At 45.6% G+C, this 25,350-nt stretch overlaps 1 protein-coding gene across 1 annotated transcript; it reads right to left on the bottom strand.

Moving 5' to 3' along the window:
- Positions 1 to 526: 526 nt before the first annotated feature.
- EMP1 (epithelial membrane protein 1) lies at positions 527 to 23,237 on the bottom strand. The gene is made up of 5 exons (XM_006110410.4): positions 23,058 to 23,237; positions 10,396 to 10,519; positions 5,511 to 5,604; positions 5,237 to 5,377; positions 527 to 2,307 (listed from the first exon to the last, which is right to left on the bottom strand). Exons 2-5 carry the CDS (start codon positions 10,471 to 10,473, stop codon positions 2,147 to 2,149), a joined length of 474 nt encoding a protein of 157 aa, XP_006110472.1. The 5' UTR covers positions 10,474 to 10,519; positions 23,058 to 23,237; the 3' UTR covers positions 527 to 2,146.
- Positions 23,238 to 25,350: the final 2,113 nt, after the last annotated feature.

Here is a 25,350-nt window from a genome sequence, read left to right as displayed (position 1 = left end):
ATGTACCACACTCTAACTATGTCCTAGACCTGACCAGGCATTAAATCATGGAAGTTGAAGGTGGACAGGGCTCCAGTCAGTCATCTTGCCCAGCTTCCAAAATAAAGATGTACATAGTAAATCTTTACAATGCTGGTGTTGGAACTGGGTCCTACTCATGCCCAGGGTGAAACTGAAACATAAGCACGAGGGGCTCTTGCCTTGAGTGTGAGTTTCTGGAGTCATGGGACTGTATCAGAACCTCTGCTTTTGTAACTAAGTATCCAGTTCTCATGGCTATGAAGAAAGCTTGAAAATGGGAACCAAGCATAGCCAAGTACAGTGGCGTCTGCTTGAATTGCAGAGAACCTGCAAAACAATAGCCTGGCATACACCCAAAGAGAAATTGTATAATCTGCACCAGCCACCATCTGGTCGTTTTTCAGCATCAGAGCAGAGTGAGCTTTCTTTGGCAGGAAGAGCAACACCTTCATTAATCCTCTCAAGCACTTCTTTAAAAAAATAATAATAAAGAGGCAAAAATGTGTAAAATAAAGGGAATTGGATTGTATTTTATATCCCTAAAGCTAGAAACATTTGTATCAAAATATTTACAATGACTGTAGAAATAAACACTTACTCTGTCAAAGAAACAGCCGCGTACAGTACTAAAATATGTCCACCGAATTAACAAAGTCTATATGGAAAGAGAATGTAACAGAGAAAGCGTGAAAGAAAATACTGTTCCAACTAACCCTGCACCCATGAATTTCTTGTTGCCACCGAGCTCTAATTTGTGGACATAACCACAGTGAGTCCTGAGGCCTTGCCACTAGCAATCTCCATTTACTATTTAAGCTTTCCAAAGGGACAGAAATGTTTGGATTGGATACCCTGATGCAGACAGTAACTCTATTCCTGCAATTATGACACAACAATGCTATTTTTTTCCCAAACAGCCTTTTGTGTGAGGATTTCCTTGTATAGGCATTAATTAATGAAGCCTCTCAACACCCCCGGGAGGTAGGAATAACTAACATCATTTTACAGATGGAAGAACATAGTCACAAACAGGTAAAGTGACAGAGCTGGGAACAGAATGCTGGATTCCTGATTCTCAATTTCCCCACTTCCCTCTCCTCCCCTTCTAACTATTAGGCCTTATTTCTTCTGCCATTAAATGGCTCTTACTTTGAAGTGACTGACATTGACACAGTGGGGTTTGATTAATGACCCATACAATGAGGAGGAAAAATCTATTACCTACAGATAGTTATAAAAACCCAATTCAGTGTTGAACAGTGAGATCCCACAAGCCTAAACAGGCTGCCCCAGGGATCAGCTTGGAAAGCCCCTTCAGTCCCGTGGCTTATAGAGCACATGCATCACAAATCTGGCTGTTCATGGCTTCATAGGGACTCCCTGAGTTCTTCATCATGCTGCTGTGTTAAGAGATACACAGCCAACTATAGTGGAGAGACACCCCCCACCCCACCAGATTACTCCCTGGGGTGGATACCGCTGAGTTATAACTGCATCCTCTGTTACTATAATCCTTGCCTGTCTCCTTCCTTCCCTCTCTCCTCCCATCCCTCCACCTCTTCCCCAATTTATTCATGGGAATTAGTTTCTTTCTTAAGTAGGAAACAGGATGGCAATAAATTTGCAATGATAATATTTGTTAAAATTTGAAGTTTAGTCTAGTTGGGCTGTTTCCAGATATAATGTCTTTAACCTTTATAAAAATGTAACAAAAAGGGCCTATCCCATTGTTCTCTTAGGCAAAATGTCTTATCCCACACTGCCCCACCCACAACACATGCTATGGAGAAATAGGGAGGAAGGGGGAGGAAGGAAGATGCAGCTCTCATTTCCTTGATGTGCTGCCAAGTTGGTGATGCGGAGTCTGGTGGTTCCTTAAGGCACAGCCCAACTTTGCGAGGAAGGAGAGCAGCATCTGGTGACAAGGCCATTTGACTGTAACTTTAAGGCTCAGGATCAAGGAGGTGCTGGCTAGACAGGAGCTGTTTCTTGCTCTTTGGTGGATTCATTTGTGGTGGGCTTTTTTTGGTGTTATTGGCCAAACAGTTCTTCCAGCTGATTGATTCCTCATCTTCCCCATCCCCAATTTCTAACCCTCCCCCAACTCCTTGAACTCCTCTCAGCCTTATTTCTTTCTCAGGACAAGGTAAAGGATGCCAATGATGAAGCTGAAGCAAAAGCAGATCCAGGCCAGTATGAAGGAGTAGCCATGGTGGTAGGCAGGCTGCGTGAAGTGCGGTGGGAATCGGGCGGTGTAGATGGAGACAGCAATCAAAATGGACAACCCTGTAGGAGAAGAGGAGGGAAGAAAGAATTGGAAGATATTTGAAAACCTGAATCATTTCAGGACATTGCAGATACTGCAGTGAGTGATATTGTGGCATATGCCTGATGAAGCTGCCCTCCTTATGTTTATTACTGTGGGATTTGTGGGAGCCCACGGTTGTGCATTGTGGTAGGACTGCTCGTTAGCACTGTATGCTAGTTTTTTGGCATAGGGTTTCTTAAGAGCACAGGCACTGTGCATCCTGGTTTGGTACTGGACGGTTTCTGTGGAGTATAAGCTGGAGATATGCTAAGGTTACTGTAGTTATTCAGATTCCAGAGTTGTGGGAAATGGTATAAAAATGCAGCTTCTGGTGTACAGGGGTGCTGTCAGACTTGCCGGTCTCTGGGCAAAATGTAGGAACCTGGTTCTGTGCTCCTGGAAGGGGTGAGGCCTCAGTGGAAGGGGTGGGGCTGGAAAGCAGCCAGCATTTAAGGTCACCTGGAGCTCAATGTGGTCCCTCCTCCCCAGCCATTAGAGCTGCCTGGACCACTCCACACAGCGCTCAAGCAGCAATTCAAAGGGCCTGGGGCTGGAGCTGCTGCTGCTCCTGCAGTAGCAGCGGCAGTGGCTGGGAACCCTGGGCCTTTTTAATCTCTGGTCCCTGGGACAACTGTTCCTTTTGCCCCCCCTGTTGGTAGGCCTGCTGGACTATTACTGTTGGCTCCCTCAGGAGTACTCAAGCTGCACCTACTAGTGCAGGGGTTTTCAAACTCTGGGTCGTGGCTGAGTCATGGCTTGCAAGCCACTAACTGGCTGCAAGGCGCTTTGTTTATCTGCACCTCCACAGGTACAGGCAATCGCAGCTCCCATTGGCCACAGATCACCGTTCCTGGCCAATAGGAGCTGCGGGAAGCAGTGCAGAGCAATAAACCAAACTGTAATCTGAAATGGAGAGTTACATTGCCTCTGGGTGCATCTAAACTTTATGTAAATGTCTGATGCCCTCGGCCTCCAAAAGTATTAGGGATGAGCGGGAGCAGGATAAGAGGACTTCCCCTTTCACCACCTGAGGGTATTGGCAGTTTGAAAACATTATCACCGATCCCTGTTCTTTCTTGGAAAGACCCTGTTGTGCTCCAGACAATGGGTTGTGAATAACCAAGGCAGTGACTATGTTTCTGAAACAACCTTTTTGAATTTTACTGAACTGTGGAGCAAGATACTCTGGAAGTGTATGGTTTATGCAGTGGAGACCATTCTGCCCCAGAGCGGAGTCAGTGATAAAACCTTCAGAGATTTTGATAGGGCCCACTGAATCCAGAAGGAGGTTTACTAAAGCAGTTTGCAGACAATGGACACGGCCATCCCAGACAGTATATACTACCATTGATTCCAGTAGCATTCTACTGGTACAGTAGTAGGGTTGATTGCTTTAATATATATATATATAGGCTGTGTCTAGATTGGCCAGTTTTTCTGGAAAATCAGCCGCTTTTCTGGAAAAACTTGCCAGCTGTCTATACAAGGCCGCTTGAATTTCCGCAAAAGCACTGACTTCCTACTGTAAGAAATCAGTGCTTTTTGCGGAAATATTATGCTGCTCCCATTCGGGCAAAAGTCCCTTTTGCACAAAACTTTTGCACAAAAGGGCCAGTGTAGACAGCTGAGATTTGTTTTCCGCAAAAAAGCCCCGATCGCAAAAATGGTGATCGGGGCTTTTTTTGCGGAAAAGCGCGTCTAGATTGGCCATGGACGCTTTTCCCCAAAAAGTGCTTTTGCGGAAAAGCGTCCGTGCCAATCTAGACACTCTGTTCCGAAAATGGTTTTAACAGAAAACTTTTCCGTTAAAAGCATGTCCGGAAAATCATGCCAGTCTAGACGTAGCCCTGGTGTGCGTGTGTGTGTGTGTGTGCATGCACACGCATGTGCACATGCACAATGACTAGTTTGAAAATGGTAAATATTTGCAAAAGAAATGTAATCATTTTGATTTTTTCAGTTTTTTGAAAACTGAATTTTTTATGCTAAAAGTGTTTCAATTTTCAGTTTTTCAGTATAAAACTAGAAAACTTCAAATGAAAACATTCAACAAAAAATTCCTTTTAGGAAAGAGCTATTTTTTTGTTAGAAAAGTTTTGAGGGACACTTTTTTTCAGCCAGCTGCATAAGAATGGGCCAACTTTGGGGAGTTATGAGAGTTGTTGCCTCTCCCCCAAAATAACAGTATATGTTGAGGGTATGTCTACACTACAGTTTTTTCAGAAAAACGGTCATTTTTCTGAAAAATCTTCACTTACATCCACATTGCAATTGCGTTCTTTTGACAAAAAATCGAAAGTACAGAGGGGTTTTTCCGACATTGGTAAACCCCTTTCTATGAGGAAGAAGCCTTTTTCCGAGAGCTCTTTCAGAAAAAGGTGTGTGTGGATGGGGAAGAAGGAGTTCTTTCACAAGAAGAGGGAAGAGGAAAAAGCACAGGTCTCCTGGTGGCCTCTCCGTTCGTAGTAATTACAGCTTAAATGCGAGATAGCACCCATTCAGTGTGGATACACTATTTCAGAAAAAGTTTTTTTGGAAGATCTCTTCTGGAAAAGCTTCTTCCGAAAGAAGCCTGCAGTCTAGACATAGCCTGATAATAGGGAGGCACAGTTTAAAGGTTTGGATGCCCTCAAATAGCTTGAATCATGGCTACCGTAGGCAGGTCTCCCCCTTATATTCAGATTCCTTTCCCAGAAAGCCACACCCTTTCCCTGTGGTGCCCAGCCGTTGTTCCTGCCTCTCTCCACTGCATGCAATCCCCAGATCACCTGGCTTTCAAGGTCACTTGACTACTGGCTCCAGCAGCTGCCGTGTGGGAGATGGGGAGGGAAAGGGGTGTGTGTTACCTATGCACCCACATGAATGTTTAAGCCTTTTAGTAACACGACACACAGAGATTGGACTTACAGCAAATCAGCATGACGGCTCCGGTGATGTAGAAGCGTTTTCCTTTCTCCATGGTAAAGAGCTGCACCACAAACATGACCAATGAGATGAATGAGAAGATGATTGACAGGATCATGAAGGCTTGCACTGCCTTGAGGTAAGCTGGAAACATAGAGGGTTGTGGGGAGAGAAAGAAAGAGTGTGTATGTGAAAACACTATCAATAACCGTACCACAATGTATTATAGGGCTTCAAACTACACGTCATATCACGACCTAAAGAAAATATCTCTTACACATATCCCCTTCATTGAATGATACTGGAGAGCAGCGACTTTCAGTGCAGCTTAGCCAGAGTCCTGTTGAGTTCTTGGCATTTGCCAACCAGACCTGAAATGGAACAAAACAGTCATGTCAATCTTTTACTCTTGACAATTCTGAGAATGATTGTTCCAGCCTATCAGCTGATCTGGCCTAAGAAGAACAATGACTGCTGGAAGCTTCTGTAGCAATAAAACCTTGACTGAGTGCATGGAACTCAACAAAGACCTAAGGTAGTCTGGGATAAGAGATCTGAAAGACTTGAGATCGTTAGATGAAAAAGAGAGGGGTTTTTTTGAGGCGGTGGGAGAGGGGGACTTAATTACCAAAATATAGTGAAAATTGATCTTAGGTTCCTTTCTGTGCTGCCCTGTAATGTGGCAATAAGGAGCCACTCAATGAAATTAAAGGGAAGTACACTAAGAACAAATAGCATATTGAAATATTTAACCTGTGGAACTCACAGTCACATGAGGTCACTGGATGAATATTGGCTGAACTTTGAAAAGGCCTGGATGATTTCACATTTCTGTATTATTAGCTAAGGCAGCTAAGATGATAAGAGAAAAGCACATATGCAGTGGGGTACATCTCTTTTGTGATCACCTGCACATTGGGGTTGTTAACTAACGATTAATTTACTCGACTAGTCGATAGGCACTTCCTCATTCCTCCTTCCTCATTCCTCCCGTTGGGGCTCTTGTACATTTCAAAGGAGGAATGCGGAACTCCCTGTGCAGCCCAGGGCTAGTCCCAGCGGGGGCTTTTGTGCATTTCAAAGCAGACGTGCCAGCATGGTGCCTGGAGTCAGCGGGGGCCTTGGCGTTTCAAAGCAGCAACACATGGAGCTGACCCTGGGCTCCGTACAGTGCTGCCCCTTTGAAACACTGTGGCAGCGTTTCAAAGAGGCAGCGCCGCACAGAGCCTGAATACTGGCTTTGTGTGGCGCTGCCGCTTTGAAGTATCCCCTCCCTCCCATTTTGCTGCCTCTATCTGATAGAGGCAGCAAGGGAAGGGGGGATCGACTAGTCGACTAGTCTAGTTTTTCTCAGGCAGAAACCCTTAAGGGTACTCAAGAGAAATCTAGGGTGTACATCAACACAACTGAAATTTGGAGAAAACTGAATTTTTGTTTTAAGTTTTACAGCGCTTTATTGTTTTTGTACTTTTTACACCCAAAAATGTGTGGCTATGATTACGTTTTTTAAACAAATGTGTTACAATGGTAGAAAAAAATTGTGTGTGTCTGAAAACTATAGGTACTGGGGGTATTTATTTATTTATTGGAAAAGGGGTATTTTCTTTAAAAAAAAAAAGGTTGAGAAACACTGAACTAGTAGACTGACTTATCGATAGTCAACTAGTCCTTAACATCCTTACTGCACAGTGGGTGCTCACACATGCTGCAGCTGTGTTGGCTTTGAAACCATTTGGGAGCAGTTTCAGTGTCTTGAATGGAGACTTAATTCACAAATGGAGGTGTCCTCAGAATAGGTGGACACTTGATTGAAGGTGGCAATTAGCTGGAAGCCGTGATGTGTCAGGAGCATCACACTGAAGCGTGAAGCTTTGAGTTTGTCATTGGTACGATGACCTCCTTAGGGAACTCTAGACTTTGCATATAAGTTTGCACACTTCTTAAAATGCGTCCAATTTTCTTTCATTAAAGATCCTAACTCCTCTTTTGGCTGCAGAGTCTACTAGGTGGAGCTGTCTATCTAGTTCTGCTGGGCCAGCCTCTCTAGACCAGAGGCTCTCAAACTTCATTGCACTTCAGCCCTCCTCTGACACAAAAATTACTGCCCCAGGAGTAGGGACCAAAGCCAGAACCTGCCCAAGTCCCACTGTCCCATTGTGGGGGCCTCACCGCTCTGGGCAGGGAGGGCCAAAGCTGACACTCAAAGGTTTTAGCCCCAGGCTGGCTCCTGCAATCTGAGCCCCACTGCCCAGGGGCTTGGGCTTCACCCTGGGTCCCAGCAAATCTAAACCAGCCCTGGCGAACCCATTCAAAGAGGGGTCCTGACCACCAGGGGGGGCAGGATAAACTGAGAGTTCACTGGGGTTTCTTGTGCTTTTAAGCTCTGTGTCTTCTGTCTTGTTGGTTTTCAAGTCTGCCCTTTCCATGTCGTTTGGGAGCTCTAATGTTCAGACAGGAGCTGCCACAAAGGGGCAGCATAAACTAAAGCACAGGAACCAGCTCTGTGTTACATAAATGGTGGTTGTTGCCTGTGCAGGTGAAGTCTCTGAAAGTCAGGAAACCTCGTCACGTTTATTAGGTTCTGAAATTTGAAATGGAGCTGGCAGTGTCAGGAAGAAATTTCCCCTTGTGAGACAGGATTGCACACTGAGTTCCAATATGGAGTTTGCACTTTCTTTTGAACGATGAATGAACATTTTTTTGAGACAATATGCCCAACAAGATGGAGCACTGGGCTTTCCCAGGAGGTTGTTTCTGTTGGTATTACAGGGCACTGGACACAATGCACTCCTATCCCCATTTGCACTAATGTGACAGTATTTTTTCTTTAACAAGGATTTTTTTTAAAAAAAAATTCACTCAAATAAAGAGTTTTCCTTTTTGACTTAGTGAGTAAGAGCATGTTGGGAATAATTACCTCGACAGTAGTACCTTGACACCAAGCAGAATTTTTATCAGTTCTTTCCAGCTCAAGAAACTCTCCCCTGGAAATCTTTTCTGTATTCACACTGCTGTGAGTTACTTGGCCATTAGCCCAACAATTTACAATCACAAATCCCTAGCAATAATTGGCCTTTTTGTGCAGTATGGATATACTTTTGGATCACATGCTCTGTGTAATCTGGGGAATTTTCAGTGCATAAACTTTTGGCTGCCAACTACTGTAATCTGGCAGGAGATGAACTACATGTGTTATATAACTTTTTTTTCTCCTAGGTTTGCTATAATACCTTGTAGAATGTTAGTCACCTGTGATCAGTTATAGTCACACAGCCCAGCTGACTTTGGTGGCACTGCATGAAGTTACGTGAGGGCAGAATGCAGCCAACTTAATATACCTATTCCTTGGCCATAGGTGGCACTAATCTGCTCCGAAACATGTAAAACTGGTGCAGCCAATGAGATTAGAGTATTATCCAAAGAATCTTTATTTTTGTTTCTTTTAAATGAGATGCCATTATGTGTCAGGGAATGTGGAATGAACTGTATTAGTCCATTTTCACTATTTGGGGTGGGAGTGTTTTGGTGGTTGCAATTTTGCAGTATGTTTATAGATCAGTTGCATATTTCTGTTGCTATAAAGTGCTTTTGGTTTGGGCAGGGACCGGTCCTTATTTGTGTTGTGTGTAGTGTTTTAGCAATGAATGCTACCAATAACTGTATTTAGTTTTTCTCAGATAGCTCATAAAACACCTTTTAATTTCAGAAAGAGACAAGCACCCACCCTATAATTATACAACAGACTGTCTGGCAGATGGGATGATAAATTTGAGCTCCAAACTATCCTCCATTAATTTCACTTGCTCAACTAGTTCTTGAGTGGGGCGTGTACGGGTGTTCCCAATGCCTACTAAAAATTATGGGAGTGGAAATATCACCTTGAAGCTGCCTTTGTTTGAGTTCAAGCCTACGAGCTTTTCTGTTCACAGGGTGGCATCTAAATTAAAGTGGCTTTTTTTTTGTTTTGTTTTGTTTTTTTCAGAGATACATTTATTTCAAGGGAGTTACCCCACCATCAAATTGGAGTAACACAGCCATGAATCAGGCTCCTTATGGTTTCTGAGTTGCTCCTTTGCATGTTATGATTTATTGAAAGAGGGTGTCCTAATCCCTTAGAGGCAAATTAAGGTTTCATGGGGCTCTAGGCCAGAGCAAGTGTGTGTGTGGGGGGGTGCCTCCTCATGTGTTTTGCCTGAGGCCCTGTCCCCATTCTACACTTTCTGACTGTGGCTCCACCCACAGCCCACACTGTTCTGCCCCTCCCCCTGTGGTCCTCCCCCTGTTCCGCCCATGGTCCCACCCTATTCTTCCCACCACCATTGTCTGCAGCCCTCTTTTTGCTCCTTTCTCCCTCCCCACCCCCATCCAGTGCGGCCTCAAGACCAGAGAAGCTCTGGCATTCCCACCACTAGGTCCCAGGGCCACAGCAGGGAGTGAGAGCTCCTCCAACCTGGCCCCGAAGTTGTGTCAGGAAGCCAAAGATCCTCCAGTCCTGGGCTACAGCTGGGCTTCAGGTGCTGGGGCGTCCCTTGCTGCCTGGTGCTACTTCCCCTCCATGCCTGCTGGAGGTGGGACACCCATGTTTCCAAAGTTCCCTGGTTGTCAGGGCCCCTGGGCAGAGGCTCCATGTCCCCACTGGCTAACATTTGCCATGGTACTCCCTAAATCTGGCAACTCTATGGCAGATCCTTTCAATGGTGTCTGAGGTTCATAGGGTATGTCTACACTATAGGACAAAGTCGAATTAAGAAATGCAACTTCAGCTACATTAATTGCATAGCTGAAGTCAAAGTACCTTAACTCAGCTTTTGGCGCTGTCCACAGAGCAGGAAGTCGAAGGAAGAACACTCTTCCTTCGACTTCCCTCGCTCCTTGTGAAAGCAGGACCGGAGTGCCCCTCTCACTTGGAATTAGCTGTCTTAACTAGACTACTAATTCGAACCCTGGAAGATTGACAGTGGCTGCTTTGATCTTTCTCTGTAGTGTAGACACACCCTTCCGTGTGGAAGAGTTGAATGTTCGGCATCTGAAGTCTATCTGGGAGACAAGGTGGGTGAGATAATATCTTCAGCTTCTGTTAGTGGGTGAGGCAAATTTTCCAGTTGCACAGAGACTGAGATAGCTCCAACCAGACCATCTTGTTCAGAAGCAGGATTACTTACGTTGGCAATGGTGGAGACAAACAGCATGATCACAGTGGCAATGTGGACCACAAAAATACCAGCCAGTAGCACCAACATCTTGGCTTCTCAGTCGTGTGTGGGAGGGTCTCAAATGCAGATGAGTCTGAGGGGAAAAAAGTATTGGAGAAGAAATAAAGGTGGGTGCTGGAATCAAGATTATTGTAACAATAAACCAGTATTTACATGGCTAAGAAAGTAGACAGGTTTGGTCTAAACCCACCTCAGAAACATTGGCCTTGTGTTAAAGAATGTTTCTAAAAATGCTGGTCACAGCACCGCCTGTCCCCCAAGCAAATCAGCCAGAGCAGTCAGAGAGGCTCTGTAGCCAGTCTTGTGGGAAATGCAGAGCAGGGTTTGAAAATACTGTGGGTAATTATTTAAAATAGGCGGAATATATGTCTGACCATTAATAAGGTTAGGTACAGTGCAGGGAAAAGTGATACTCCAGTTTCACATGCCAGGAAATTGATCATCTTGCCCTCTGGAGCCATAGACGTCAGCAAGGATTTCCTTTTCCTCATCCGCCACCCGACAATAGTGTTAGTCGGTTAGCCTGGTGTGTTATGAGTTGGTAAGGGCAGAGATTTGTCTTCCTCTGACATGGCTGTTTTGGGCACTTTTGGAGGGAATATAGGACTATGCAGGCTGGTGGTCTGATCTGTTTTGTTAAACGAGAATACCAGAATTGAGGAACCTCTGGGCTGCTCTAGAGGGAAAGAAAACAGACTGCTGCATTAGTGGCTTATTGGTTGGATCTGATAGGGTGGGAGATGGGATAACTGGAATCAGTGAGCAAGGATGGGTAAATGACGGGGTAAATGGATCAGCATTCATGTCATGCTACTCATCAGTACCCAGCCCAGGTTGGGGAAGTTAATGATTTAACCAAGGGAGCAAAAACGGTGATGAATCCTGGTCATGTGCCACCAGAAGCATGGTGTGCATATGCTAAGAAGAGCTGGAGTGCTTTGCTCAGATCCTTTATTCCTAAAATGGAAATGGTTGCCATTTCCTTAACACCCGCCGCCCCTCAAGCATTGGTTTGTAGTAGGGCTGCTCCTGATTTATTTTTAAATTCAAAGAAATCTGCTCCATATAGTACTGTGTGAAGACACCTTTCATGTGTAATGCCTCTGATTCCTTTGCTTTGCTCCCCTATATGCAAGAAAGACTTGACACTCTGTCGTGTTTCTAATGAATATGTGATTTAAAAAGAAGAGAGATTTAAGGATTAGCATTGGTGGGTTCAGACTACTGTAAACCAGGCTACTGTTTTCTTTACTGAAATAATAAAATCAAGGGGCAGAAGCATGATATTGAGGACAGAAGTGGCAAGTGCAGAGCATTAGAATTTCAGTCTAACCTACAGACAAGGCATTTATCAGTATTTTGTAATTAGAGCCACAGAAATAAGACACAGCAAAAATGTGTTGGGCCCTTTCGTTTATCTTCTTTGGCCAGTAGAACTGCTTCTGAAAATGTGGAGGTTAAATAAATGGACTAAATTATTGTCCTTCCTTCCCTCTCTCTTGTTGCTAGGTGAGAGCAGTGTCAAACACCTGCTTTGTATTTGCAGTTACTCTGGGCCAGGTGAGTCAGGTGAAGAATTCAGCTGTAGCTTTCTGGAGGGGAGCAGTGACAAGGCAATATAGAACACGGCAGCTATCTTTTTAAATAACGTTTGTCATACAGAAAGGCTTTTTAGAGTTACACAAATGGCATGCATTACTCATATACCCCACCTTCCTCACGTCTTCCCCTTTGCCTAATTGCAGCCTTGTGCGTGAGAGAGCTGCTTTTAAAGATTACGAGGTGGCATTTGCACTGTGATGATACAATTTTCCCACTCTCTCGGGGCTGCCAAACTTTCCGACTTGTTTGCCATTTGTCCAAAATCGGCATTAGCTCATAACCAACAGGAAATCCCAGAATTACAGAAACTGGGGAAAAAAGAACATGGACTCCCAAGTGCTATTGGCTGTGAGAAATCATAGCTTCTTTGCTTCCTGATTTCAGATATCTGTGTATGGTGATCCAAACTGCATTCGTTTTCTTTACTGCCATAACACATAGGAAGTCATTACTGCAGGTCTTCACATTTTTTTCAACTAGAAAATATTTGTCATTGGAAAATATAATTTAAAATATTTTTGGGGAAAGTTTTTTTTTCAAGTTTATATTTGTTAAAGGACATAATTTTTTAAAATGGAATTTTTTAAAAAAATGTCACCTGACCAAGCTAAGTAGAATATTCATTTTAAAAGTTTCTTTTGTAAAATCTTGAAAATAACTGAACGATACCTTTCCATTATAAGAATGTTCCACCCAAAATGAAAAATACCCTCCAACCAAACCCAATCCACCCTACCCCAAAAGAATATCACTGATGAAACAGTCAAACAAAAATTGATTTGGGAATTTTCATTTTTTGTTTGTTGTGAATTTCTTTTTTCTGACCAGTTCGACTCACATCTAGTGTGCAGCTCATGCTTAGTCCTGGCTAGGTCACTTTTAGCATTCCTGTTTCCCAGGTAGGATGGCTACTATCACTAGACATGCTACCTAATGTGAGCTCCTCGGGGAATGTCAATTTGTATTTAGCTTTCAGTCTTTTATGACCATCCTCTCTATTCATTGTACCTGTGGCCCATTCAATATACAGTGAGCTCTGGGGATAGGGGAGAGCAAAATAAAAGGTCTTTTCCATTTCTGAGTGTGCTACCTGTGCTTTTCTTCTCAAGGCACCATAGAAAGTGCCTGGGTTGTTCTGCAGGAGTGAGGCATATGTCTCATCAGCAGGGCGGGGTCACATTGCTAGAGCAACACATGTATAGCCTTCTCCCTTCCCCCCCATCTGGTTGCAACTGGAATTGGAGTTTATCCGGCTTTTATTGCGCTGTGGTTCAGTTCCAATGTTCTTGGAGTTGCCAGTTTTTCCATTGGCTCATCCGAAAGAATTCAAAACTTCAATGACTTAAGCCTACAATTGCTCTGTATAGAGCCTGTCCTTTCCAGTGCTGCCTCTTGAGATCTGGGGTGGTGTCATACCCAGGAACTAGAGCCTGTGAAATTCTCAGGAAACCCTCCAGCAGCCCCCTGCAGACCTTTTATGATGGGAAATCAGGGCCTGGGCCTAGGTGAATGGGTAGAATGGTTACAGGAAGACGCCAGACTTGAAAAGAGAAGACATGAACCCACCTGCCTGGCTTTCGCATTGGATGGCTTGAGACGGAAGAGAGACTTAGTACTGGCAATGGTAGATGAAGAGCTTCCCCCACGCCACCTCTCCAAGATCATGGATGGAGTGAATGCTATCAATGCATAGCATTGAACAACAGCTGATATTCCCATAGCACTTTTTGTCATGACAGATCCTAAATTGCTTTTACAAACTCTGTCCATATGGGGATCATTTCACCAGCTGCTGCAAGATAGCTTCTTCTAGGGAGAACATAGGGGTTGGTTCATAGCACACAGCACTGCTACACAACAGTTTAAGGCGGGAAGACAATCATATTAGATTTTTTTTACCTTAAAAAAAAAAGTCACTTGCAGAGAGCATACACTTCTTTTGGGGGAAAAGTCATTGAATTCAAACCCAACTTTCTGGCAAAATAGCTTGGATGGAAAATTTTCAACCAGCACTAGTTGCCGCCTTGGATTGAGTGCACACCAAAGGGACAGATACCAGAGACAATGGCACTAATCAAGGCCAGGAGTGTTTGGTAACGAAGGTGAAGATCTGAAGACTACATCAGAAAACTGGATGGGTCACCCTACAGCTGGTACAAAGGAATAGCTCTGGCACCAGCACATCACTTAAAGCAGATCTGCATTGGGCAGTGCTAGTTAGGGTATCACCACAATCAGGGGGCTCAAGATAGAGCATCACCAATTGCAGATTCGTGGAGCTGCTGCACAGGCCTACTGTAGGTTTACCTAATATCTCAGCACCCCAACAGGCTGTTTTGTCAGGCCCTGTGATGCTCACATGCTGTCTCACAATGGATAGACTCAGTTGTCGTGACCCAAAGATGCAAAGGTCATCCTGCCTCGGTGAGATGATTATTTGGTCCCACTGAAAGAGTTGGTGGCTCCACAGATTACAAGGTTAAACGTCATAAAGGATCCATTTTTCTCTCTGGTCTGCTTCTTGTTTCAGATCTAAGTAAAGCCAGAGGCCCTGTTGACACAGGGCTTATACATCATTATGTGAAGGTAGTGTAATGCTGACAGACCCTCACTCGTCTGTGTGAACTTTGGACCTCTGGAGTTTAGAACATGAGCTTTTACTGCAGGAGCTAAAAGCCAGCTTTCTATTAGCTAAGGCTATAGTGGTCTTGGAGCCACTAGATGGGACAGTGCACCACACCCTGAAGATGTGTGGGTTACAGTAGCATGCACAAATCAGACTTTGAGATTCTGCTTGTGATTCACCAGCTTAGCTCAGTTTGCAAATCAGGTGCCTTTTATTAAGATGTGGGTCCATTGCCAGATTTCCCAGCAGAGAGATCTCTTGGGAGTCTGTCTGTACATGTGCTTTTGGAGACTTTGGTTTAAGGGGTGTGATTAAAAAGCCTGATTAGTTGCATAGGTTGGCCTTACAATAACTAGCAGAGATATGCCAGCCACTTCCAATTATCTGATAGGTGTAAACATAAAGGAAAGAGTGGAATTGCACAGCATGGCCCAAGGGATTCTAACTGAGAGTGATGGGATGAAATTAAGCAAACAAATATTTTGGCTGGGGATGAGGAAATATTTCCTAGTAGTGAGGTCTGTTAGGCTGTGGAGTATTCTCACAAGGGAAGTGGTGGAAGCCCCATTGCTTGAGTCACTTATAACTGGACTGGACAAAGCCTTGGAGAATGACTCCAGGGAACAGTCCTAGACTAGGAAGAATAACAAAGATGATCTGACAGGGTTTTTCCTCTGTGTGATGTTTATGATTCATCTGAGAGTGGGTGAACCTCTCCCTGCTGAAGGCAAGTGCTGAGAAATTGGCATTTTCTCAGGAAAAAAAAGCCCTGGAGCGTCAACCCATGTGACACCCTCAATAAAAACTCCAAAGCTCTCTCGGAAGGAGGGAGGGGAATAGAGAGAGAAAGCTGCCTGAGGTCTAGCAGGCTTCCAACAGCCAGGGCTGGAGGAAAATGGTGTAAGGAGAAAGGGAGGGGCTGAGTGCTTGAAAGGGGAAAGGAGAAAGACTAGGGGGGTGTAAGGAGAAACCAGAGTGAATGTTTCAGTGGCTTAGTGAGTGGTAAAGTAAGACATTCCATTCTGGTACTTCAAGAGAATTCGGGAAATATGGGTTGGAGCATTATGCACTGCACTACGTTAAGAGTCTCAGGCTTTCTATTCCTAAAACTGGTTAATTAAAACAGTAAAATGTTGGGAGAGCCTGGAACTTATCCTAAAATAATGAAAAGGAACACAGAGAGAAACGAGCATGTTTAGACGTGTACAATGGATGGGCTGGAGGCTGTATGTGTGTGTGTGTGTGTTGGCATGCACATGTTTATTTCTCTGCATGTGTCTCTGTGAGTCTGCTTGTGACTGCATGTGTGTGTATCTAGCATGACTTCTCTATGGGTGTGTCTGTGAACTTACTCGCTTGTGTCTTCTAAATTTTTTTTTATTTTTTACGTGCTCTGTGCCCCACAGGGAACTTCGCTTGAGCAGCTGATACAAGCCCATCTGTGTGAGTGTATCTGAATTTTGCTGCATGCGGGTGTGTATGTCAGTGCATGTATTGTAGAAAATGGTTTACAGTCATGATCCCGTTAAACTGTCCATGAGTTATAGTACAGTACGCTACTATCAAAAGACTGAGAGCGAAGCCTGTTGGAACACCATTCTGTTTTGTAGCCTCTAGCCGGAGGGGGGTGGGTAGCTTTCCCTCCAATTGTTCCTCTTTTTAAAAAAAGGGAAAAAAGGGGTAGGAGGACGTGAGGGCAAAGCCTGGTCTAATAGGGAAGATCTTTGTGAAACTTTTCTTCAAAGAAACTGAATTGAAAGAGAGAGAGAGAGAGAGAGAGAGAGAGAATGAGAGTGCTGTATCCTGGTCAGATGACCTCTCCTTTCCCCCACTACAGCAACAGTTTCCAGATCTCTGGAGGGCCATAGACTCAGTTGTAGAGTAACACATGTGCCCTGGGCAATTTGGGAGCCACTGCAGCAGGAGTGCTGGAATCTGTGTAAAATGGGCAGCCCCTCCCCGAGGCTCCTATGCCCATGTTAAAAAGTGGGCGGGCATGGCCCTTTGACTTTTAAAAGTGTGTCAGACTAAGGCCAAGTCTACGCTGACACTTTACAGTGCTGTAACTTTCTGGCTCAGAAGTGTGAAAAAACATCCTCCTTCCCCCCAGTGCAGCAAGTTACAGGTCTGTAAAGCGCCAGTGTGAACCAGGCTACAGCACTGTTAGCTACACCTCTCATGGAGTTAGTTTACATTGAGCACTGGGAGAGCTCTTGCTGTGGTCATGCTTTCATTTAAAGTGCTCTTGCAGCTGTGCTTCGAACTGTTAAGTGTAGACAAAGCCCATGTCTTAGGGGTCCATGGAAGGTTCTTGGTACCACAGAACAGTGGTTTTCAACCTGTGGCCTGCAGAGCCCAGGGTAGTGTGCACAGACTATGCCTGTGATTTCCAAAGGGGTGAGCACATCTCTATTACAAATTTTTTAGAGGTCTGCAAATTAAAAAAAAGGTGAAAACTGTTGCTGTCACCAGAAAACCTGCCCTCACGTGCCCGTTTAGATATGGTGCCCTCAAGAGCTGCTGAGTCTGAACACTAGCTAAGGAAAGATTGTGCTGGCTAAAGTGCAAACTGTTCGCTAGCCCTCTCTTTTTCTAATATCCTCCCCCAATGTTAGAATAAGGGGGACATGTAGAAACGAATGGTGATTTAGTTTAGAACAAATTCAAGTGCATTACTTCATTATGCAGCGTATATGTCACTGCTGCAAGAGGTCATAAATGCTGTTTGTAAGAGGGCTGGGAGTCATGAACAATAATAACACGCACAGTTATTTGTAACAAAGGTAATTAGATCTCCTGTTCCCAGATTATAAACTGATTTCCACAAGGGTTAGGAAAGAATTTGTGGCATGTCTGATTAAACATGGCAAATGCTCTGCACCTGGATGTTTGGTGCAAACTACTAGCAGTCAAATGGCAGACTTCAGCACTGCAGGTGATTGCCAAAGAAGGCAGCCGCACCTTACCAAACCCTTGATCGGCTTGTGGCTTTTTTGTCCCCCTCCCGAGACTCTTTTGCACTTCAGTCCCCTTGTCCTGATTGCTCCCCCCTTTCCTTCCATGTGGCGTAGTCTGTCCCTTGAAAGGGGCACAGCTCAGATATAACTCAGTGATGACAAGTGCTTGGACATTGGACTCCAAAGGTGTTGCTTTAATAATGCCCCAGCAGACTTTGGCCTGAGTGAGCAATGTGGGGAAGAAAAGGTGCTTGGCTCATGCACCTTCTAATCAGAAGGTGTGTTCCGGTGTGTTCCTACAGCACCAAAATAATCACAAGGGCAGCCTCCCTAGAGCTATCACTGAGGCTTGAAAGTAAAACAAGGTGTGGGCACCTGGATGATGAGGTCCCAGAAAACCTCCCAATTGATTTGCCAGCAAAATAAAGCAATGTGCATGAGCAAGCATGGCCCATTGATTCTGCATCTATCCCCGGAATGTCATGGTTCAATCATGCACTTCAACGATTCCTTAGACCTGTGGTGTCCAACATGCTAGTCACTAGCCACATGTGACTATTTGGCCAATTGAGTGTGGCGAGTTTGCTATAGCTGTAACCATTATAGTGGCTACTGCTTTGGAACTGGTTGGACACCACAGCATTAGACTCTTACTGTGGGGCTCTTGTCTCCTTTGCTGCACAAATCAGGATTCCTCTTTGGTGGGGAAAATCCTATACCTCAGACTGCAGCTTGACATACAGGACCATGCCTTCAAGAGGGGTGGGGTAGAGTGGGAAAGGCGGGGGGAGGGGAAGAGGCTGAATCTTCTTCATCTGGCCTGCAGTCCTTCTCTACCACGAAAGTGAAACAAAATAAAATAGGCCACACTTGATAAAAGTAGGAAAGCTGCTCTCAGAATGCCCTCTGCTCCAATGTGGATGAAGCTACAGCTTTGCGGAGGATTTTTCAAATGCATCATGGAAGTTAGTGTTTTGCATCTTGGTTGCTATAGCAGCTGAGTTTGTCTTATGTTCCAAAAGCTCATGGTTCCAGAGTTCATCTGGTTTCCAACTGGGGTCAGGAAGGGATTTGCCTTCCCTCCGTCTCACCCAACTGTATTCTGGGAGAGTTTTAAGTTTTGGGCTTTTGGGGGGTTTTTTTTGGGGGGGGGGGAGGATTTTTTTGCCTCCTTCCTCTGAAGCATTAGAGGTGTTCTGGTTGAAGATGGGACACGGGATAGGTTGAGCCAGTAGGGCTCAGAGGTGGCTCTGAGCATTTTCTCTCTCTGGTGCTTGGCTGGCTGATTCTTGCTTACGTGGTCAGGGTCTAGCTGATTGTCAGATGTGGGGTTGGAAAGGGATTTTTCCCCAAGTCAGAATGGCAGTGACCAGGAGCATTGTTTTGCCTTCTTCTGAAGCATGTGGGTGTAGGTCACTTGCCAGGGTTATCTAGATCTCTTTCACTTAATAATTTCAGGGGCTTCTGGGATTTATGCACCTGGGTCTCTCCTATTCTCTGCCTGTGGCATGTAATAGTCTAGTCTCTTGTAATATGTTGGTGGTTAGCATTAGTGAGCAGGTTCTGGGTCCTACTGGTGGCCTGTGATATCTAGGGAGGCAGGCTGTACTCCCTTCTGACCTTAAAGACCATTAGTCTATGAGGCATTTTTCACAACAAGATTTATAGAAATCCAGCCAGCAGCTGCCATCTCATCCTGTTGTTCCTTCCAAAGGTAGTCTCAGAGCCACAAGCGTTGTCAGAAAAGAAGTGACCGGGAATGCTTTGTGCCCTGAAAGGAACTTCACACGAGCAGGCAAGATGGTGGTGATATGTCTGAAGAAGAAGCTCATTCAGCACTTTCTTGTTTGTTTCTGTGAGCACTTGAATTGCAGGGAAGATCCTTGAGAAATTAGGGATCCATCTTCGAATGGTTGGGATGGGAAGTGAGCCTCTACCTTGGTCAGGAGGAGGTAAAGCACCTCAGCTCTGGATCCCTCCTGCCATCAGGCTTTTGCAATGCTGGAAAAGTAGGAAGACTAGTTCCTGTGACCTGCCTTGCATTAATTAGCCTCTTTGCAGAAGAACAGAAGTAAGACAGAAAAGTAGGGAATGAAATTCTCTTAGTACTGGCCTGCCTTTCCTTCTGCTGCTATTCAGGTACAAGGTTACACTAACATAAATGCAAATGTATCTACTGTTGAGAAAGTCTTAGGTTTGCCAGCCTGTGGGAGATGGCCCCCCATGGGTATTTTAGTATAAACGCCCACCATTTGGATGCCCATTCTGGTTTCTTAGCACATTGCACATTGGGTACAATGCTTGGAAGATAGTTTCTGCCCAGCAAGCAGAGGGAATTTAGGGCAGGATTGGAAATCTGCCATTGTGCAAGAGACGTATGACACGTGGCCGCAGGGGAGGCAGTGTTAGCACAGAGCTCACTTGTCCTCAGTATGGAGAAATTCAGGCACACATATCGAGGAAGGCTCTGGCTGGCTGCCAGGCCGCAGTGCCATGGAGTCATGCAACACTTGCAGCCGCCTCGTGGACAAAGTTAAGGACAGAGTTAGGTCAGAATGTCCCTGCACTGGCTCAGCTTAGCCAAACATATGTCTAGATGGCAGCTGGAGACAGCTTCCTGGCAGTGGCTGAGAGACACGCACGAGCGCTGCTGGAGCCAGCGTGCAGCGAGGCCATTGGAGCTAGTCCCTTGAGTACAATCCTGCCTGACCCCCAGAGAACCGCCAACTCTCCCGGACCAGATGGACCAGACACATCTGTGGCAATAGCATCCAGTCTGGGAGAGTTGGCCGCCCAACCCCGTGCAGCGAGCGTAAGCTGCTGCTGCGTCCACACTGCTGGTTTTACCATGCTCGCTTTAGCAGAGCTCTCATGTGCCAGGAAGCATCTTCTCGGCAGCTGTCCAGACATACCCTGAGCTCCCTTCCTCGGGGCCTTGCTCGAAATACCAAAGAAGCCAATCAGCTGCATTTCATTTCCTTGAATTGGGTCTGTCATCCAGCTTTGTAAGTAGAGCCCATGCTCCAGTTCAAATCCGCCAACAGCAACAGTACTGTGTGGTCACGCCCTTGGATCGCTTCTGAATGGAACAAGTGGAAGGCCCCAAAGATACTCCTGGCGGGTGCTACACAAGCTGAGAAGACCTTGTGTGCACAGCTCACTCTGCTCAAAGAGGGAGAAGTGGGGTGTCAGCCACCTCTGTGGCACTGTATCCCACTTGTCCAAAATCAGAGGATTCTCTGTGGGGCCCACCTCCCTCAGGTTTTTCCATGGGAGGGGCTCAATTCCCCTCCTTATGAGGTCTGAAATTGTATGAACAAAAGGTACAGACTGTTCCCTGGTCAGTCCCACCTGATGTGCTGCAGGTCACACAGAAACTGTACAAAAATTCTGCAGGACAACCTAGGCAGAGGCGACTCCTACAGGACCTCTGGAAGAGTAAAACAAGCAGGATTCATTCCTTTCACTTGTGTTCCCTCGCTGAGTGTAGACGGTCTCTTACAAGAGGGGATGTTGTTCAGGGATTAAAAGGCTAGGCTGCCATTTTGGAGATCTGGCATTTCTGGGACCATGGGTATAATCTCTTTTGTTTTCCTGCCCACCTTGGTCTGTTTAGACTATAAGGTTTTGGGGGGCAGGCACTGGTCACGGATTGTGTCTAGTGGTTAGCACACCAGGATCCAGTGTTGGTTATGGTTTCTAGGCATTACAATAATAGAATAATAATTACTGCAAGACACTACAGCATGCAGTGGCATTACTACCCTATTTTGGGCCATCACTCCAGCAGCATGCAATTCGGTATCTTTCAGCAGGGCTGCTCTGCATTGTCATGTGAAATAATCTGCATTGAAGCACAGGAAAGACCTCTTTTCAGTCTTAGTGCTTACCCGCCACACCTCGCAGGTGTTTGTGCAAAGTGTGTGGGTGGGAGGAGGAGGGTAAGTCTGGCACATTTGAAATTTTTTTTGGCAAACATTTCCGATTGCTGTGGAGGACACGTAAGGGGACAATGGAGCTACTCCAGGGATGAACAAGGCCCCATTTCTTCAGGCACACCATGTCCCACGCCCTTCTCAGCGTGTTCAGAAAAAAACCCTCTCTCGCCTCACTGCAGAGATGTTGAAATAGGGCACGCCTAGACAAAGCCACTCTCACAAGCGCCTGTGCAGGGAGTACCAGTGCCCTCCAGCAAAAGGCTCTTCAGCTTTTGTTTCCTTCCTGCAGACTTTCTCAAATCATGTATTTTAATATTAACACCACCAAAGGACTGCACTTACACTCCCAAAAGTGCCTTTCCCCTGGAAGGCTCTGTAAGAACTCTATAGACTCCCTCTCTCTTGGCCACTTCACCCTCCACTGAAAGGCAGCTGCCTCTTGGGTGGAAGGCAACAGTTACAAATGTGCACATCAATGGGCTAAATGCCAACCTTCTGCAGACAGGCTGAGAATTAAATGGGAGTAGCGCAGATTTGAAATATATTTATGGGGAAATGAGAGAATTGCTGAAGAAGGGCGCTTAGTGTGGGAGGAGGGAGGTGTGGGAAATTTGCCAGTTTCTACAACACTCTACTTCCCACCAATAGCCTTCCACCCTCATTTATCCCCTTTATCTTTTCTGTGTCTCTCTCCTATTGTTTGCAACACTTCCCTTGTCTTTCTTGCTTTTATTCTCATTACTCCCAACCTCAAGGATTTGGCTGCCAAGAAGGTGTAACGTAACATGCAATTGCATTGTTCATATGTCTTTGGTTAGAACTTCTGGTAAGCTTCACTCTCACTAGCTAGGATTCTAAGATGTCCCCTCCCAGCTCTGACTTGAGTTGTGCCAACTCTTTTGCCTTCACAGACTTAAAAGTTTTCATTATGTTTTAAAACCACTGACTTGCTAGCCACCAATGAAATGAGAGAGCTTTGACATACTCAAACGCAGGAGGGAAATCTGAAAAAAAAAATATATCAAAGGACAAAGTCTGATCCGAGTCGAGTTGGTGTAAATCTGAATTAGCAACATTGATTTCAGAGACCTGCCCTCGACTCCAAAACTTGCAAATGTGTCATTGCACAAAAATGTGCAAGCAACTCCCTTTCTCCTCACTGCACAGAAGGTTCCGCTGTCTCTCTCTCTCTCACACACACACACATACACACCCTCAAGGCAATTGGCAAGAATAGCGTTACCTTAGCAAATGGTGTGCAATTGCATTCAGACCCTGTAATACTTTCTGTTGGTGCCTTGGCACAATGTGTAGTAGGATTGCAAAGCAAAATATAAAGGTTTAAAGTGTAGCCATGAGTGGGTCCCACTCGGAGGTATAGAGAAGCATGGGAATGAGGTAAAAGTGAAAAACAGAGCTGTTAGAGCAAAGGAATGGATGATACCGAATAGAGAAGGCATTGCAAAGGATTCTGTGAAGCGGTCTTACCCTGTCGTGGGGCTGGTTCTGGCACCTTTAGAAGAAGGAGCTTGCTTTGCCTGAGTCCTGCCTTCTCGACGTACAGCACTGCAGTGGAGGGAGTGCCCTGCCTGCCAGGAGTTATAAGTTTCCCTCTGCTGCTGTGTCAGGATGTGCAATGGGGTGGTGTCTTTTCACTGCGTTTTAAAGGAGTTTCTATGAATCAGTCTAGTTTAAAGAAAAAAAATTAATAAGCTACGCCCTGCTTTCTTGGCAGCATGTCAAGAGTCACTGGGAGGAAACCAGCAATTCAAAGAGCTCTCTTGTGGAGTTCTGTCTGACTCAGTGCAGTCCAGAGACCACAGCTTGGAAAAAGGAACGACACTCATCCAGATGAGTAAGAGGAGGCGCCCAAACAGCAGCTGTTTACAAAAATGGACTTCTGGTTACTATTTTTTTTTTTTAAATCTATAGTTACAAGTGTGGTAAAAGATACAATGCACTCAAACAAACAAACAAACAAACAAATGCCCCGGCCTAAGGCGTGGCAATGCTTGAGTGAGTCACTGCTCACCACACCCCTCTGCCACCTTCAGGAGAAGGAGGGCTTTCTGACAGGCACTGAGGAAAGGAAGACGGATCACTCCTGCAGAATGAGACTGGACGAGCCCTTTGGAACTATACTATCCAGTCCAAATCCCCAAATGGCAGTCCTGGAAGCAGTGAACACCTGTTTTCTGATGGGGGTGGTTTGCCTCCTTGTCTCTGGGCAAGAATGACAGAGCAGGCCAGAGGGAGAACTAAAACATGGAGACAGATTGAGGTTCTGCTTACTGAGGATAATACACTCATCACACTAAAGACATCCAAAAATACAGGAACACTTTTCCATGGCTGAGCTGCCTTGGTGCTGTTACACAGTTAGTCTGGGGAAGTAGAGGGGTCTGGGTGATGGTGAATGGCAAGGAGCATCGTTAGCACCCGCTGGGCTTCTCTTCAGCACCTTCCACTTGTTGCAGTCGGAAGCAGTCCAAGGGCGTGACCACAAAGTGCTGTCACTGTCAGTGGAGGTGTGCTGGGGCTCTGTTTAGAAAGCTTGCGGACAGGCCCAGTTCAAGGAAGTGGAATGTAGCTGACTGGCTGCTTTGGTATTTGGAGATGGTAAGGATGGCACCCGTACAATCTCTGTTGAAAATGTGGCCCCGTTATGAAAGAGTTGGAGAGCCTCTGCTTTAAGGAATAAGCCTGCGTTTGCGGAGCAGAACAGTGACAGATAAGATGACTGGAGAAGGCTTTCCCATCTCTCGTGACCAGGATGTTGGCGTATTCTCTTAAAAAGGAAGAAGGTGCTTTTTGAAGTCTGAGCTGGTGAAAAGAAATCCTGGCTGTTTCTCCAGGCTACTCCCTCTGTCTGGCAATGCTGCCTCTCCTGTGATCCCTCCTCCCTTGAGTTTTAGAGCAAAGCACCCAGTTTAAATGGGGCCGTACTGCAGTTGGCAGGAGTGAGAACTGCTCACATGTTCCGAGTGCAGTCCCGGCTCCACTGAAGTCAATGGGAATTTTGCCATTGGTTTCAGTGGAGTCAGGGGTTTGTCCTCTAGCTATCACATAAGGCTAAAGGGGCCTTAGCTCACCCTGCTCTGTTGGTGATATCCTAGTAGTCTCAGAAAGCAGAAGTGAAAGGTACATTTCCTTCCCTGCCCCATAGCGGCTTTTGGCGAGTCGCTCCTGCAGCCTTCCTCTGCTCTCCCTGTGCTGGTTGCTGGAGTGAGTGATGCTTCTCTCAGCATGGGGTTGGCGCACATGGTCATAAATCAGAGAGCTAGAGTATAGAACTCTTTGACAACTGAATCATCTCACCCCACCCAGAGATTTACAAGTGCCTGGATGACTGCCATCGGGCAGCTGGCAATGTGCTTGTGCCATGGCTTCTCTGAGACAGTGCTGAACCAGCTTGCCTCTCAAAGACACCAGAGTTGCAAAGAAGGGGGTGCTGGTGGCCATAGGAGACTCTTTGCACTGCCTCTCTATGCCCTGGCCAAAATTTTAATTGGTAAATAAGGTGCCCCCACGTACCTCCTTCCTGTCCCTTTGAGTGACCCTCCCTCTTCTTGCAGGCACCAGTCGCCAATGCTGGTGGGAAGTGACATGCAGAGAGATCTATGGTATATGCAGCCCTCTTTGTGCGGATAAAGGAAATTGGAGTCACACAAATTGCCATACCAGATTAGTGCATCTGTCTATCCTGTTCAGCACCAACTGCTTCGGGGGAAATCCAAGAACCCCTAAGTAGGCAGTTTCTTCTTCATCTGGAAATCCTGAC

This window comes from Pelodiscus sinensis, chromosome 1 (assembly GCF_049634645.1).
Source record: "Pelodiscus sinensis isolate JC-2024 chromosome 1, ASM4963464v1, whole genome shotgun sequence".
Lineage (NCBI taxonomy): Eukaryota > Metazoa > Chordata > Testudines > Trionychidae > Pelodiscus > Pelodiscus sinensis.
The sequence above is the reverse complement of the archived record's forward strand: the minus strand, read 5'-3'. Positions and strand labels throughout refer to the sequence as shown.

What these genes read in the sequence shown, in the direction of transcription:
- EMP1 (XM_006110410.4), bottom strand. Translation starts at nt 10,473, where the DNA reads ATGTTGGTGCTACTGGCTGGTATTTTTGTGGTCCACATTGCCACTGTG. An exon ending in ATTCAATGAAGGGGATATGT is followed by an intron (nt 5,378 to 5,510) that starts GTAAGAGATATT and finishes CTATGTTTCCAG; the next exon opens with CTTACCTCAAGGCAGTGCAA. An exon ending in AGCCGTCATGCTGATTTGCT is followed by an intron (nt 2,308 to 5,236) that starts GTAAGTCCAATC and finishes CTTCTCCTACAG; the next exon opens with GGTTGTCCATTTTGATTGCT.